At 35.5% G+C, this 18,049-nt stretch overlaps 1 protein-coding gene across 3 annotated transcripts in view; it reads right to left on the reverse strand.

Annotated features, from left to right (window-relative positions):
* The window catches only part of LOC149538656 (synaptotagmin-5-like), a 318,251-nt gene that overhangs the window by 83,444 nt on the left and 216,758 nt on the right, over positions 1 to 18,049 (reverse strand). For 2 of the 3 annotated variants that reach the window (XM_089799985.1, XM_089799984.1), the window contains 2 exons: positions 6,506 to 6,701; positions 6,305 to 6,406 (listed from right to left, as the gene is read on the reverse strand). In XM_089799985.1, coding sequence (XP_089656111.1) covers positions 6,305 to 6,406; positions 6,506 to 6,701 — 298 coding nt within the window. The remainder of the gene's footprint in view (positions 1 to 6,304; positions 6,407 to 6,505; positions 6,702 to 18,049) is intronic. The other variant, XR_016356085.1, reaches the window with a different exon arrangement.

The raw sequence follows: 18,049 nt of genomic DNA on the forward strand, positions 1-18,049 counted from the left end.
ATCCAAACATACCAAATAGAGTTATTGAACATCCTTTCACATCTGAGCAGAGATCAAATGGAAGGATTAGTTAGGGATGCCAATACACATTGCTACTGTAAGGAAAAGTGACAATAATGATGCAAGCCATTATCCTAATGAGAATATGGCCTGATAAGAAACATGGAAATATATGCTTTCTTCGTGGGCCACAACAAAAATATATTCACCCCTACATGGATAGAATGATCGCAACAAATCATTGAGAGACTCTGCACCCTCCTCTATAGCTTAGCTGGATAAAAAGACAATGCAATGAACAATGTAATTTTCATTTTCTAATATAATATAAAATGAAGCTGCTTCCTATGCAGCAATTCGCCAAAAATAATGTGTGGGACAGTTCAGTTGAATGATGGGTAACCAAGAAAAAATTGAATTGTCAGAGGTGAAAAGGAATTCAACAGTTTAATATTTTCCAAATAAAGCTCTGTACATTAAATATTTTTGAAACTATCTTTCTTGTGTATGTTTTGAACAACTTGTTTATAACACTGTTGAAACAAGATACAAGATATTGTACTACTCTTCTGATCAAACACAATAAATATCAAATGACATAAATATTTTGAAGTGTAACATGTTCTTATTTATTCATTCAAATTATGTTGTGTTCCCCTGAATTTACGGGACAGGGACGGCAGGGGACAATGGAACAGGTTTCCAGGAGGGCAAAAGTTTTTGCCAACTTTGTGGATGGAAGGGGACGGCAAATGGGGATGGCTATATAACAATAGAGAAAATAAAAATATATAGAAAAATTTTAAATATTTATATGAAAACATGGATAAAGCATGCACTTGTACTTATACATAGTTGAACCTTAAAATATAAGAATCAACAGAATTCATATGCCAAATTTGTGTTACTTTTAGAGTCAAAGTCTATTTTATTCTAGAAGTCAAAGTCAAAGTCCCCTAGGTGTTCCCAAGTCTCTGAGATGTTTGCAGGACGGAGACAGCTGAAAATATACCGGGGGCGCATCCCTGGGTAACTTTAAAGGTACAAAGGATTGTGTTGTAGTATGCTCACTCTAAAAACCTTTGAACATTAACCAATTAATGCATCCTCTTTCTGCAAATCACACATTCCACACACAGAGCTAACAAATTGTGGATTGGTGTTAGTTGATTTTGTTTCAACATTGTGTCTCTAGAGCCCAATTTGGGATTGGATAGCTTCAGATTAACTGATCAAAATTATTTGATTCCTAAGTGTTTATTCAATTATCTGCAATACTTTGTGTGCCAATTTCTACAGAAATGAGCGCTAGTGTTTTATTGATTCTCTGATGAAATTTACAAATGCTATTACATTGCTTAGAAAAGTGGACTTTTCATTGGCAAAGGCCACTCCAATCTTTGCATAGTGGATGCATTAGTTATGTGTGCCTAGAAGCATGGCAAAGACCAACAAAAGTTGCACCTAAAGTGAGGGAAACTTACAAGGAGGATTAAAAGCCAATATAGAAGCAGTTCATTGATCAACTTTGTCAGAAATCAATTGCTACTATTTTCAGTAGAAGCAAAAGGTATTTCCTTGTCCATTTGCAAGTTTGAAGAAAGCTCCCAGTGCCCTAAAGAGGTTTCTAGAAACAGCACCAGTGTCACCACTTTCCTTCCTTCAATCTTCTTAGTATATACAGTACTGCACAAGAGCTTTTGTCTCTTCCAAGAACTAGTTATTTTCTAGTACCATATTGATACCTTTAAAACCTTGGGACAAGCAATGAAGAAGAATTCATCTTTCAAACTTTGAGTTATGGTTGTGGAAGGAAATAAGATTTCAGATTCTTAGGATTGGCATAGTGAGATACTAAGGTGTTGATGGATTAACAATGGTTAGAGTTTTTAGAGGATCTAGAAATGTTTGTGATGTTCTAGAGGATAAATGTGTGAGCCAAAGTCATTAGATTTTTGAAAATCACTTAACAAAAAATTATATTTTCTAACACTGCCGCATCTACCAATTTTCACCAAGTGGCTGTTTTGAAAAAAGAGAAAGATGAGCCTTTTTTTTTGCTAAAAGGCCAACGGCTTGATATATAAGATTTTGAGAAAGATGAGCATACTATTACATTCATCAGATTAAATGTTTTAGATTTAGTTATATTTTGAAAGTTTTTTATTTTGTCTTATTTATGAATAGGGATGAGATCATTTGAAGCAATTTTTTTGAGGAAAATTTTGTAACTATTTTGTCAGAACCATTGCGTATTTTTACCAAATTCTTGCACTCTTCCCCATGAGCTTTTTATCACAGAGTTCAAATGTATGCACAAGTGAAATAATATATATATTTTATAATATCCAGTTCACATGGAAACTCATACACTCAGTAGTTATATTACATATACTGAAATAACTATCAACAGCTCACTTCATGCAATGACCGAGATAAACAAATACCAAGTGACATTCTGCTGCTAGAATAAGCCGATTACAGTATGAGCATATATATTTTTCTGACATTGTTTACTGGCAGATTAGACTATTATTGTGCCTTATTTGATGTCGCCCAGCCCAAACTGGCTTAGACTATGCACCACACCACTCATTGCACTCTTCTGTATCTGCACACAAACCTCTACTGAAATAACTATCAACAGTTCACTTCATGCAATGACTGAGATAAACAAATACCAAGTGACATTCTGCTGCTAGAATAAGCCGATTATGGTACGAGCAGATATATTTTTCTGACGTTGTTTACTGGCAGATTAGACCATTATTGTGCCTTATTTGATGTCGCCCAGCCCAAACTGGCTTAGACTATGCACCACACCACTCCTTGCACTCTTCTGTATCTGCAAACAAACCTCATTCCAATGACTTGGTGCCTTACATCCAACCAAAACTTTGTTTTCTATCCAATCTGATCTTAGGCACCCAATTCATAAACATATGAAGTTGACCAGCTTGGTATATTCCACAAAAAACCATATTATGTGTTGCCCAACTGTCATCTCAATGCATAGCAACAGGTTCAATCAACAATGAATAAAAAATTTGATCACCCCGAAAGTTCTGAAGTAGATAGCCAGCAAAATGAATGAAACCGACCAAAAAACTTCAATGCGATGTTTCTCAGCTGAAAGAGATTTCAAGTTTGAATGCCCAGCTATGAGTATGTAAGGCAATGACAAAAATGACCCAGTTGCTCCAAATATATCAGAAATTCCATGCCTCATAACTCCATGTTATTGCCCAGCCAATAAAGAAATAAGGCCTTGAATAAATCATTCCATCATACAATAATATAAACAACCAAATATGTGCAATTGCCTCAAAAATTCATATAGTTTTCTTGTCTAAAAGACTTACAATTTATGCATCCTTAATCTATTAATCTACACAAGAAACCTGAATGGCTCCACCTGCAACCAGCTAGAGTAGATCTTTCAACTCTAAAAAAGGATTTCTCTTAGAGTTTTGTTCCCAAAAAAGCTTCAGAATCCACCAAGAGAAAATTAAATCAAACATATGCAAATTAACTTCCGAAATCCTTTTTATATTTTCCATCTAAACATTCCTGGAGGATGTTTTGAATTACCACTTGAAATATTTCCCTTTAATCCTCACTTAATAAATTTATCTGTAAAATGTCACTTTATTGGACAAACTTAAATAATTATTTTAATATATTCTCTTATATTCTGACATTAGCCTATGGGAATTAAATAGGCTAAACGGTCATCTCTAAGTGCTCCTTGGAAGGGGACACTACATATTTTATCCCTAATATCTACCACTTCAGAGCTTATAAGAAAATATTTTGACTCTTGAGTTCAGAATTTGTGAATAACATGTCAAACTTATGTTAGAGAAATTTTCATTCAAACTTTTAGGAAAAACTTATGGCGCATAAATTTTCATTGGAACTTTAAAGTCAACATATTGTGCTTTCATGAAATTTAATCAATGTTAGTTGATATTAAGTCTATGCTTTAAAAGCTTATAATGAGGTTATTGATTTTGTGCTTGTAATCTTGTTACTTAAGATGAATTATAAAACGTAGCCAAGATTTATGTCAATGCTTGTTATTATTATTGATTTTGTGCTTGTAATCTTGTTAATTAAGATGAATTATAAAACTTTGCCAAGATTTGTGTCAATGCTTGTTATTTATAACTTTGTGTACCACCTAAAATGAATTAAGTGACTTTTCGATTATCGTTGGTAAATATTGTGTAGCCAATGGGTTGATGTCGTCGGTAAATATTGTGTAGATGTCGTCAGTAGAAATTGTGTAGCCAACGAGTTGATGTCGTCGGTAAAGATTGTGTAGCCGACGGGTAGATTAGCATTGTCATGTAGCCAATGGACTCCTTCAGGAAGGTTGGGCGGGAAGTATATATACACCCTCCAGGATCATTGTAAATCATCACCAATATTATGTAATCTCTTGGCACATGCAAATAATAAAAGGAGTACTACTGTTGCTGTTCTTGTTCATTGTTTGTGTGCATTAATCTATTTACCCCGTACGGTAAACATCGATGCTTTGCAATGCTTGTGATTCATAACTTTGTGTATCACTTAGCTAGTCATTTACTAGAACCTTGTGATGTTTATCACACCTATTTAATTCTTTCTCAATGATCTTGATTTGTTATCAATGATTGAGCAAGTGATCAACATACTAATCTCTACTTCAACTAGTAGGAACTTGTCTCTATTAGAGTTCAACCAGATGGTGGAGCATCGTGTGCATTTGCAAGATGTTTGCAAGATATCTTCATATGTTTGGCATGAGAAGTTGCATGTGAACCTAAGAAAATGAAACTTCATGTAGGCAAACTTATAAAATTTCTATCATTGGCTGTAACCAAAAAGCACAATGGAAAATTCATAGCTTCGATGACCTGGCAAGTTTTAATAAGTGCATCAAGAAATGCAGTTGCATTTCCGCACCCTTGACTCACTCCTCTATGAAACCCATAAGTATAACAAAAACTCATAGGTGATCCAACAAGCCTTGAATGGCACCCTTGACTCACTCCTCTATGATAATGACTTTGGTATAAACATGACTTACCAAATGAATAATGACTTATCTCCAAATTGCACATAAATTTTCCAAATGGAAGGTGACCCCTCATATGAATAGCTACCAAATTGGCCATGTGTAAACTCAACTCATGCACTACAAGACCAGTGGTTCACTAAGATTGCCCAAGTCACTCAATAATTTAAGCTTAGACTAACATGTCCAATGTTTATATATACATGCCACTTCTCTTCTAAATAAGCTAATTACAAGGTCTTTGATTGGCTAATATGCATACTTATCAAATCAAATTGCATGTAGTCCATGACTATGATTTTAATGGATTTTTAGCAAAGACAATCACTCCCTATCCTATTTATAGAGATTTCTTGCAACTCTGAAGCTGCTTTTAGATCCAAATCAAGCAAAAGTTAGTGCAAAACAATGATAGGTATATGAGTATCAGTTTGATACGTATTGTCATTAACAGGTCCATAAAACACAGCATAAATAGTTAGGAGAATGGTGAGGATGAGGAGAGAGAAATATGCACAAGGAATGGAATATAGAAAGGTTAAGTGAAGAGCATATTATTGTACTAAATTTACCCATGCAAACAGCAATAGTAATCATTGGACAGTTCATGGTAGCTAATATTAAACATGAAAATAGAATAAATTAGGGTTGCAATAATGATTACTTATAATCCTACAAAGGGTAGGAAAGAACTATAACCTTGGAGTTTAAAGATTTTAAATTCTACAGTTTATTAAATCTTATTTTCTTTTAACCTAAGCTGTCATGTTTCCTCAATATGGTTCATTCACCATGCATGGCATTCTTCTATATCGTTTTCTTGTATGTATTTAATGAGTCTCAAAGGTACATGATATTTTCAAATACAGATTAGTCTGGTTTTGAAATATAATGCCCTATATTCCAAAAGAAAATATCACACCCAATTAATATACATTAGCATACAAGTGGAACTCATGGTTATATATACATAAGAACTTAAATCATATTAGATATTTCTTGTCACAAATTCAAATTTTTACATGCATAGCATGTTCAGATAAAATTCATCCACCGGATATTGTAAGGAGATAATACACCGCAACAAAAATTAGAACAGAGCAATGCTAATATAGAAAAATTGCATTTTTAATATATTTATGAAGATTGAGCTTTTAGTGCATTACTGATGAATACAACCCTATTCAACATATCCTTGCAAAATGCAGAATATGTTACAGAGATGAGGGAAGAAAATACCTCCTTCAAAGGGTACTTAGCCACCCCAATAAATTCTGCATTTCCTAATGTTTCATCATCCATCAATCGAATTGTCAAGTACTGTGAAAGAGGATCATCTACCTAGCATAGTAATGTCAGAAAATACAATCTTAGCATGTTTTCCATGTTGATGATAGTAATTTCACTGTATATTGTATTCAACAAGATATAGGAACTGACCTCAATAAAAAAACCTTCATTCCAAACTGGATGCAAAGTGTTCTTTTTTGTTGAACTTCTCTTTATGCGTTCTGTTTTCAGTCGTACAAATAGTAATGCAAAAGGATCTGATTTCCCAAGAACATCAGTATTCATCAAGTCTGTAGCCTCAATTAAAGATGTGTCTAAAACCCCAACTGGAGTCAGCTCTAGATAGCTGCATTGTGAAAAACATTATAAATAGGTAGCCTCTGAAATACAGATTTTAAACACTTTAATAGGCATGAAAACTCAATCAAATAAAGGAAATTATGTGGATGAATGTTAAGAGAAACGTGAAACTTCAATACGGAGGGAGAGGGACATAGAGGTAGGAAGAGGAAGAAAGAGAGAATGAGTGGAAAGAGGAGAGTAATACACTAATGTGAGAAGTTCAGGAATTTACATACTTTTAATTTCCAGTAAAACTTGCTCTCGTTTTCTTCAAACCAGAACCTGACTACCACTCCAGTTCATGTGTGGTCTATTAATTTAGCTATGTCCTTATTTATATCTTAGAGCATATTAGGCAGTTTGTACATAAAATATAATCCAGGAATTTGTGCATAAATGTAAGTCTCAACATGACAGACAAAAAGGGAGGTAGAGAGAAAAACAAGTTAAGGGGGCAAGGAAGAAATGTGGGAAGAGAATAAGAGATAAGAGAGTAGTGTGATACTGATAACGTTACAAGTTCAGTCGAATTGACAATTTCATTTCAAGTAAAACTCACCCATTTTTTCTTAATATATATCTACATCACGATTTATAAATTGAAGTAAATTGGGCATTTTATAATCAAATATGATCTAGGTAAACTTATGCATAAATGCAAACACTAACATGGCACAGGCAGGCAGCAATTTTAAGGAGAACCTTTGAACTTGGAGGCTCATTGAGCATCACAAAACACAAATTATTCTATTACAGCAAATCTCTCCATACCTATATTGGAGTTGGAGAAAAAATCAATTAGAGAACTATCTAATTGACCTGTTTGCCAAAACTATAGCTTTTGGTTTCAATGATATCCAGTTTAGTGGCAAGCCCCTTGATAAATGGGCAAAAAACAATTTAAAAACAAGGAATTTCAACTATATACTTTCAAAAGTGTATTCTAAGGTCGAAACCAAATCAGATAACCAAGAATATTTCTGTCTTTGGGGACTATGGTGTAAAAAAAATCCAGATAACATATAAGAAAGTGAACAAAAAGATTGGACATAGCTAGAAAACAGGTTCACAATGTTCTAGGCTAGATACAACTTATAGTTTATCAGTTTGAGTAAACTGTAACGAGTATCTGTTTCCCAAATGTATTGAATTGATTGGTGAGCTGCATGAAATCACACTATGTCCCCAATTTTTGACTCCTCGGTGACTGGCAGATGAGTAGAGGTTGGCCTATAGAGTGAAGGGAATAAGTGCAAGGCCTTAGAGAGTTATGTAGAAGCTTTTCAAGCAGTTCTAGGCAGTTGACGCCATCTTCCTAAAGTTTAGTAAGGATCCCTATTTTTTAGGGATTGACTGGGAGTTGTCTAGGAGGCATCCAAAGACCTCTGTGAACAATTTGGGGACTTTGAGTACATTTCCTGTTTTTTAGGGTGTGCTCCTATTTTTAAGGAAGAACTCACACTTCACTAACAGTGGTTCCAGAGCAACATACATCATAAAGGAATCATAGGGTCTCGGCTTGGGGTTGACAAGATCAAATCCCTTCATTTGATGAGCATTCCTAGATTTTTGTGAGAACTGACAGTTAACAGGTTGACCACCCGGTGGATTGAGGAGCTGAGTAGGGACCCCCTTGGACAGTCTTTGGTACTTAGTGAGGTCCCTAAATTTCAGGGCAAGTTACTATTTTCTAGGAAGAACTGCCACTTAGCCTGCAAGAGTTCAGATCAAAGAGGTGACCACAACATTTCAGAAGGATTTTGATTCTGAGCTCCAGATTAGATTTATTAATAAAAAGAAATATTTAAATAATTCCCAAGTTTGGTTTTTTATAATATAATACTAAAATGACAACATACTCCCTTTATATTAAATAAATTTTGAATTTTTATAAATTTATCGGCCCTCCTCCTTAGGCTTTATAACATATAATGTTATAATTAATAAAGGGGCCAACTTATAAATGGAGAATTGCCCCTTGTTTGACTTTTAGGAGGAGGCATAAACAAGGGGCATAATAAAATAAAGTTTTTTATTATTAAAAGGGGCAAATGAAACCCTAACTTGAATTTAGGGTTAGGGCTGAAAATAAAAAAGTGAACAAAAGGTGTTGTGGGGTCTCATTTGTCATCATCCAAGTTTATAATTTCCGTGCCACGTTTGAGAACTCTGGGAGAGGATTTTTGCAGCATTTGAGGTCTCAAGAATGAAAACTATTGAGTGCTATCAAGTTTGGATGATGCCCCAGCCTGTAAGAAATAGGGAATTCATTGTCCATTCAGCTTACTGAAGCTTGATTTCATAAAGGACAGCAATAGTAGTCATTATTTGTGCAGGAAAAGTTTTTGATAATTTTTGGAGCACCTGTTGGAAGTCAAATTTCATCAACCAACAGTTTGATCAGTGCTTTGGAAGAGGATTTGGATTATCAGGCTAGCCGTACAGGCCTGGTAGCTGACATTAACATTAGAGAAGGGACTTTCTTCCACAATTTGCAGTTGTGTTGAACCAGAACCTCGCTGGAGATTTAGATTGGACATAAGGGATGCCAAATTTGAGCTTGCAGCCGCAGAAACAATAAAGTTGAAGTGTCACCAGGTCTGAGATCATAACTACAGCAGTCATACAGCAGTTCAAAGGGCTGACATCATTCACATGGAGAAGTGTGTGGATGATCTTCTGTGTTTAGCTGTCCAGAATTATTAATCGGAGCTGGTAGTGCCTTCTACAGTGAAAATTAGGGAAGGGAACAAAATTACATGTCTCCAAATTTCCACATTTGTTTCAGAATTGCCTGGTACAATTTTGTCAGTCATTTGGGCTTGAAAGGAATTAGATATTTACATTTCTATTTGCTGACCGTATTTGATTTATAAGTTCATGTTTATATTAGTTCATAGTTGCATTTCAAAGTTGCAATATTATTCAAAAATCCAAAAAACTATAGAACATCAGAAAACGCAAAAATAAATAAAATCAGGAAAACTCCAAAACCTCAAAAAAAATCAGATTATATTCAAACCCAAAGCAAGTTCCTAATTCGCTGTCATAGACTGTTTTCATAAACAAATATCAACAAACACTTCAAATACCGAGCCAGCATCTTTTACTATAAAGAGATCTTTAAATTAATCACCTTCAGGTCAGCAATTCACTCCTAAAGCTCAGGTCTGCTCCTGATTTGCACCTCCTCTTGCCTCTGATATTGTCCCCAAGATCACTTCCATATGGATCAGATTGATTTGCAGTTTGAATTGTATTTGAATTTTCAAACATGATTATGGTGTCAAGACAGCATATTGCTTGGTCTTGATGGAACTTGTGAGCATTCAACAGATTTACCACTAAAACGAGGAGCTTCAAGCAGTATTGAGTAAGCACAATTTGGTCTTCACAAATATTCTACCCGTTATACCACCACATAGAGGTTTTGAGAACACCATTGAGTTGGAGGAAGGATCCAAACCTATAATCACTACACCCTAACACCATCCAAAGAAGTTCAAGGAAGAGATAGAGAATACAAATCAAGAACTCCTAGGTAAAGAATGGATCAGGCCCAACCCTAGTCCCTTTGCATGCTCAGTGGTATTGGTGAAGAAGAAGGATGAGACCCTTAGGATGTGTTGAATACCATGCATTTAACAAGAAGACTATCAAGAATAGATACCCCATTCCTTGGATTGATGTGTTGTTGGACAAACTACTTGGAGTAGTCTATTTCTCCAAAATTGATCTTCACTCCAACTACCACCAAATCCGCATGAGGGAGCAAGATGGCTATAAGAGTACTTTCTATTGCCACTACGGATACTACGATTTCTTGGTCAAGCCATTTGGATTGACCAATGCTCCAACTACCTTCTAGTCCTGCATGAACCACATCTTCAACAAGCAACTGTGCAAGTTCTTGTTGGTATTCTTCAAGGACAAACTCAATTAAAGAAAGATGTGGGACGAACATCTAAGACATTTAGACGAAGTATTAGTAATCACAGAGTTGCATTTATTGTTTGCAAAAAGGTCCAAATGTGAGTTTGGTATGACCAAGATATTGTACTTGGGTCACATAATCAATGCTCGAGTGGTCAAGGTGCACCGAGAAAAGATTCAAGCAATTCTTGACTATCCCCCACCCAAGACACTTTCGGAGCCGTGTGGATTCTTTGGACAGTGTAGTTATTACATAAGATTTTTGAAAGGGTTTCCACAACTTGGAGCTCCAATGACAGACCTAACGAAGAAGGGATCTATCTATTAGGATGAGCAGGTGCAACACAAATTCAACAAGTTGAAGGAAGTTATGAGTATGTGTCTAATACTAGCAGTACCAGACTTCACTTACCTGGTTCTCCTGGAAGGCCATGCATTAGGTGAAGGTATTCAAGCGGTGCTAATAAAATACCATCACCCCATCGCATTTGCGAGTTGGAAGCTCTCAAGAGCTAAACAACTGTACTCCATCTATGACAAAGAGATCATCATCATCGTGCACGCACTGACCAATTTTTGGTAGTACTTTAGAGAAAAATTTGTTGTGTGCACAAATCACAACAGTTTGAGGAATTTCCTAGACCAGGACTTGAAAGAGCAGCGACAAAAATGGGTGAGAAAAATCCAATGATAGGATTTTGACATCAAGTACGTGAAGCGAAAGAATAATGTGGTGGTTGAATACTATGAGAATTCTTTTGCATGCAAATTGATGGATGGCCAAATACAAGATGATAGGTACAAGGTGGTTTGACGACATCATCTACCACAAGGATAGAATCTATCTGGTACTCAAATTGAAAATGGAGAGGATTCTGAGTGAAGTTCATGACTTGCTTCTCATAGTACACCCTGAATACCTCAAGAAATATAGGAAAATTTGAGAAAAGTTCACTTGGAAGGGCTCGAAGGATGATGTACTGCAATGTGTACGGGAATGTTCCACTTACCAATAGAACAGATACAAGCATCCCTTGCATGCATGGTTACTAAAACCCTTGCCAATACCTAATAAAAAATGGTAGAGCATTTTGATGAGTTCTATCATCAAACTTCTGAGAGTACAAGGTAAGGATTGCATTTTTTTCATTGTGGACCATTTGATCAAATATGCTCATTTGTTTTCGATTCCAACAAGATGTCAACCAGCTCAGATTGTTGTTGTTTTGTTGAGGGGTGTTTAGCTTGCATGGTCTTCTACGGAAGATAGTTAGTGACAGGGATAAGCATTTCCTTAGCACATTTGGATAGAACTATTTTTCTTGGAAGGAACAAAATTGTCGCTAAGTACGAGCTACCACCCACAGACAGATGATTAGATGAAGATTGTGAACAAATAGTTGGAGGGCTACCTCAAAAACAAAATTTTAGCACAACCAAAGACGTGGGTCCATTGACTACATTTAGCAGAGCATTGTTTCAACACAACCTATAAATCTCAATAGGTATTCCACCCTTTGAGGCATTTTATGATTATGAGGCCTTGTCATTTATGGATCTAGCATTAGGCGACAGTCTTGGAGCAAGGGCCAAGGATTGGTTGCAAAAAGGTTTGGATTTCTTGAGGTCTCACAAGGACAACTTTTATAGGTCTCAAAATCAGCACGAGAGGTATGTTGACCAACACAAGGTAGAGCGGAGTTCACTCAATTCAGGGAGGAGAGTTGGTACAACTCTAGCTATAGTTGTACAGACAATCTTCCTTGAAGAAAAATGGTGCCGAAAAGTTGAAGTCATGCTTCTATGGACCCTATAGAGTGGTTCAAAGAGTGGGTGAAGTTTCCTACTAGTGGAACTCCCAAAGGAATGTCGAATTCGCAATGTTTTTCATGTTTTGTGCCTTAACAAGGCACTCAGCCATCTTATTATGGTTTTCAAGGAACTCCCACCCATTGAAAAAGAAGGAAAACTTATGATGGAACATGTAGAGATTATTGAACTTAGAGAGAAAAAGTCAAGGTCATGCACCATCAAGGAGTACCTAGTTCAATGGAAGGACCTGCCAATTGAAGATGCCAAATGGGAAAGTGAACAAATCTTGAAGCATCTGAATCAGCAATTGCTTGAGGGAAAACAATTCTTGGGCTGGGATGATTCTAATGTCCCCAAAATAATTAAATCGTTTAATTATAATTAATTGCTTGTATGACCCAAAACTCAAAATAATATCTTGCAGGCCCCTTTTTATTAATTAGTTATTATTTGGTCATGTCGGCTTGTTTGTAACCCTTTGGGAAACTTCCGAGAGCTCAATTATAAGAACGAGTTTGGCATAGCTGTAGGTATCATGATTTTTTTGTTTTCTCATGTACTCGCAGATTCCAATGGGATTTGAGTATTGCCTATCATTCTAGATGTACAAGATCCTCCCAATTTTGGCACTTCGCAATTTTGGTGAGAGTAACTTACCCTATTTTGTTGATTGGTCCAAATGTATAAAGTCTTTAGTTGAAGACATATTTGATATAATCTGAAAACTATCTTCATCGTCTAAGAATACAAGTATTTGTTATTGCCAATTCAATCCAACATGAGAGTATGTTCATTCCTTTTCTACACAAACTAAGTTATTTTATTTTCCAAGACGTACAGGTGTAGTGCCTTAGCATACAAGAGAAAGTGAGTGTAGGTGGAAGGTTCAGTTTGTCGTACAAAAGAGTTGTGGGTTTGTATAGTGGAGGTGCATAGTCAATACTTGCATGACAATGGATTCCAAAGTTTGCCATATAGGAGTAAGAAGAGGGTATTGTATGGTGTGAAGTGTCTTTTTTGGAAATACTATACATCAAAAGTGTCAATATCAATTTCAAGACACTCATACAGGTAAAGGTTGTGAAGCTTTGTCATATGGGAGGGGGACCTAATACCAACTTGAAGGCACCATACATGAACGAGCTAGAAGCTTTCCTATAAAGGGGGGACATTACATAGATTGTTGCGGCCAATCTGGGAGTATTGTTAGTAGCTACAATTGAGACCAAGCCGAATACATTATAGAAGTGTAAAGGGAACCTCCTTCAGATATTACATGTGCCTCTTTGACAAAAGATTTTCTAAAGAGGCAAGTGTATGACATAGCATGGAAGAACATGAATAAGTATGGGTGTCTATTTCTTTAGATTCCTACTTTCACCTACATGAGACTTGGTTGTGCCATGTGTGAGCCTTGTACACTTTCTCAGTGTCCTGGTGATAGAATCATTCTCATTGAGCTTGCAAAGCATCTCATGGCACTCCGAGCATATCACTCTACATTAAATAAGCCTAGAGTTGTTGTTTCTTCACAGATACCACTTTAGATTGGAATGAATACCCTAGTCACTATTCCAAAGGCTAAGTGTATAGAAATTGAACTCCAGGAGATCACTCTCAAGAAGTTCAAATTCAGAACATTGATTACCGAGGGATGAATGACAAAAAGGCAAAGTGTCCCACACATTTATCTACTCAAAGACATTTGGATTGGCATGTGCGCTGAGGTAGATATCAAGAAGATAGATTACAACAGATTGACCTTGAAGAAGATTGTTGATTTCAATTTGACTTAAATTCTTATGGGCGTGGAGGATGATGATAATGGCAATATGGTTAAGTTAGTTGAGTACTTAGTCGATTTAGCATTGTCATTTATGGCAACATATATTTTGGTATTTCATTATGAAATCAGAGACATTAGATAGTTGCAGTAGCACAAAGATAGATTCTGTGAGTACGGATGACTGCGTCAGAATTGATACATACGCAGTTGAGGACAGATACTTAACATTGTCATGATGACCTGTGCAAGTGTGCACATGTGTACAAAGAGTACGGAATTAGTTACAAAAGATTCATCAGCAAAGGAATTAACAGATCAAGACAGAGCATGACAACAAAATGATAAGTACGGCTTAAGGAATTATTTTGGCAACAAAATAATTACTTAACTATGATGGGATGACATCCTAGATGTTAACCTTGGGTTAATTTTGTAATTTACTAAATGTATGGAAGCATCAAGGCCAACTAAACAGAGTTTGCTAAAAAGCAAGGTATAAGTAAAGATCATAACTTGCGTAGTTAAGGGTGAAGAGTAATGATATGCAAACTAATGTGAAGGATGTATATGTGACATGTGAGCCTTGAATAATGTGAGATCTGGTGTATGATCAGAGGAATTGTGAAGTACAGTAGTGAGACAGTATTATATGTATATCTATCTTGTAGAAGAAACTTAATTGTATATTGCATGTTTGGGCAGTGGGCTCATCTTGCATACATTGTAATCTTACTACCAACTCCTAACAGGGTTGAGGCTTTTAATAGGGCCTAGTCCTTTAACAAGGACCGAGACACTATATGTAATTCACAAACTCCTAACAAGGTCAATATCCTTAACCAGATTCTTTTGTTTAGTGGATCATTTTGTTGGGGTTTTCCCTTGGCCAGGGTTTTCCTGGTTAACAAATAATGGTGTTATGAGTTCTCTTTGTGTATGGTTTTAGTTATTGTTCAGCATTGTTGGGTTATTTTCATACACATATTGCAAAGTAGTTAATAATATCCAGTTATGGGCAAACATTTATAGAATACTGATTCACCCCCCCTCCCCACCCTCTCCCCACCCCCCTCTCAGTATTATCTATTTCTAATAATTGGTATCAGAGCCTAGTTACTCAGAAGAGGCTTAACAACTTGAGTAAGATCCTTCTGAATATGGAACAATTAAAGAGCAATCTTGAAGAAGCCCTAGAGCAAATTGATCTTCTTACAGAGGAAAGAGACAATTTGAAAGAAAGATATGAAGATGCAAAGATTACATTGGTAAACTGAAAGATAAAATTGATTACCTTAAATCTAGGAAGGAATCAAAAGAGAAGACTAATGACAATGATGAAGTGCTAGTCCCGAAGAAAGAAAATGAGATCTTGAAACATGAGTTGAAATTTGTTGAACTTAAGTTGAGCCTTAGGAAAGATGGCAATGAGACTAAACCAGATCTAAAATTTGAGAATACAGAGCTAAGATCCCATCTGACTCAAGTAACATCTAAATTAAATGCAATAAGAACAGAACATGCAGAATTAGAAAAGTACAATACCATTTTGAAAGAAGAATTAACACAAGCTAAACAACAGTTAGAGAAGCTTTAATCCAGTAGTGAGAAAATTGATGAACAACTATATTTTCAGAGATCTTATGATAAGATAGGTCTTGGATATCTTATTGGAGAGAAATCAGCCAAGAAAACTGAAGTTAGGAAGGAACCATATCCAATTATAGAAAACCCTAAGCCTAAAGAAACTGATCAGAGTAAGATTGACTCAAACATATCTATAATAGTATCTAAAGAAATTGAGCAAGTTGATCTATCTGAGAAACATGATAAATCTAAGAAAATAGAGCACATTGAATCTCCTAAGGAGGTTAGACATGAATTCAAAGGTAGATGTTTTTTATGCAATGAAGTTGGTCATATGAAGAGAGATTGCACAGGTAAGTCTTTTAAACCTGTTAATAATTTATATTGTTATAATTGTCATGGTTTTGGACATAAAGTAGTAGACTGTAAGAAACCTAAGTTTGATAGTGATAATGGACATAGTAGAATGTTTAGTAATACTAGCCTTGTAGGTAATGAAAGAAGGAGATCACAAAGAAGATCCAATAATGGAGAAAGGAACCAGATTGTATGTTACAACTTACAAATGTAACAACCTTGGACACATTGCAAGAAATTGCAGAGTAACAAATAATTAGAATGTAACCAAACAAAGAAGGAATGCACTTGTATGTCAGTTACGCAATAACTTTGAACACACAGCGAGATTCTGCAGAATGGATAGAAGGAATTTTAATAGGAATCCTAACTACAAAAGAAACAATAATAGAAACGACAGAAGAAATGGTAATGGCAGCAATAATAGTCAGAAGGAAGCACTCAGAGAATGTTGAAGAATTCAAGAAAGTATTTGTGAAAGCGAATGATCCAAAAAGTTCACATATAGTTTTAGAAAAATAATTCTTTGATGCACCTAATGGAAGATTGAAGTCAGCAATTGTTTGTAACTCATCATATTCGAAATAAGCATTTCCAAAAAGACAGAGCATTAGTTGATCAGAACTGAAGGAACTGAAGTTAGAGGTCGAATTAGAACTTACGCAGTTAGCAGAAGGTAGAAGAGATAATGAAGTTACAGTTAAGCGCACAAACATTTTTATGATCACAGTAGGTCGTATGGAAGAAAACAATCTTACTAGTAATCATAAACAACTTTTGCGGATAAAGTAGATGTGCCTTTTATGCGAAGTTAATTTTGAAACAATTTAAGAATTGCGAAAAAAAATTTGAGTACCATTTGATCATGTGAAGAGTCCTAGAGCATTTGTGAGTGATTTGATAGCAAATTAAGAGCAAATTGAAGTATTTGAAAATGCGAAGTTGAAGAAGCCCTAATATGCAATAATTAAGCGATTTTATGAAGCTTTCAGTTGAATTTTTCAGCATAATCAGTTAGCATAATGGCAAGCCAGTCTGTGTGTGATGTTAGTGAGAGACCAAGGTATAAATTTAAGAAGCACCCATTTGTTTCTATAATTGATGATCCTTTGGGAGCGTTTTCACAAATTCCACCAAATGTGCTTCACGTAGAAAATGTTAGGAGCTATATTCACTATAAATTTGAGGGTATTGGAGATGAAGACATTCATAAGGATTTAGGTATTATGTCAAACGGAAACCTAACCTTGAAACCCGAGTTTGCGAACTTGAATGAGTTGAACCTGATCAAGTATATGTTCTATACGGAATTTGATAATCATGAATGGAGTAGGATTATCTTGAGCAGAGTGCATGAAGAGATGTTTTAGGTAGGAGATACACCTATCATAATTGATAGTGACCTAATTCATAAGGTCTCAGGACTGAGCAATGAAGGTTGTAACTTGGTCAATGACAGAAACATCAAGAAAATTGTTGAAACTAATCTGAAGACTAAATATAATGGTAGAAATATAAAAGTTAACCTAATTAAGGATATACTGGAGTTATAGTTTTGAGAAAGATTATTGGATATAAACTCAATCACAATTCAAGAGTAAATTCTATGCTAGTGAGATTTTTACATGCAGCATATGTGATGGCTATTGAAACAAAAAAGGTGAACATGTGTGAGATTGTTAGAGTGCAGTTGGATAACATAGCAAAGCTGAAGAAATCTAAGAACTCAGTTTTTAGATTTGAATCTTTACTGACCTGTTTGCTTTTGCATGTAACCAAACAATTCCCTGGTATGATGTTGGAATAGTAATGAGTGCACCATGAAGTTGATCACTCAGAGTTACAGGGCCAAACTTGAAGATGTCAAAGACAAAGCTATT

Source organism: Cupressus sempervirens, chromosome 9, assembly GCF_028749045.1.
Source record: "Cupressus sempervirens isolate cs-2001-9-10 chromosome 9, ASM2874904v1, whole genome shotgun sequence".
Classification (NCBI taxonomy): Eukaryota; Viridiplantae; Streptophyta; class Pinopsida; order Cupressales; family Cupressaceae; genus Cupressus; species Cupressus sempervirens.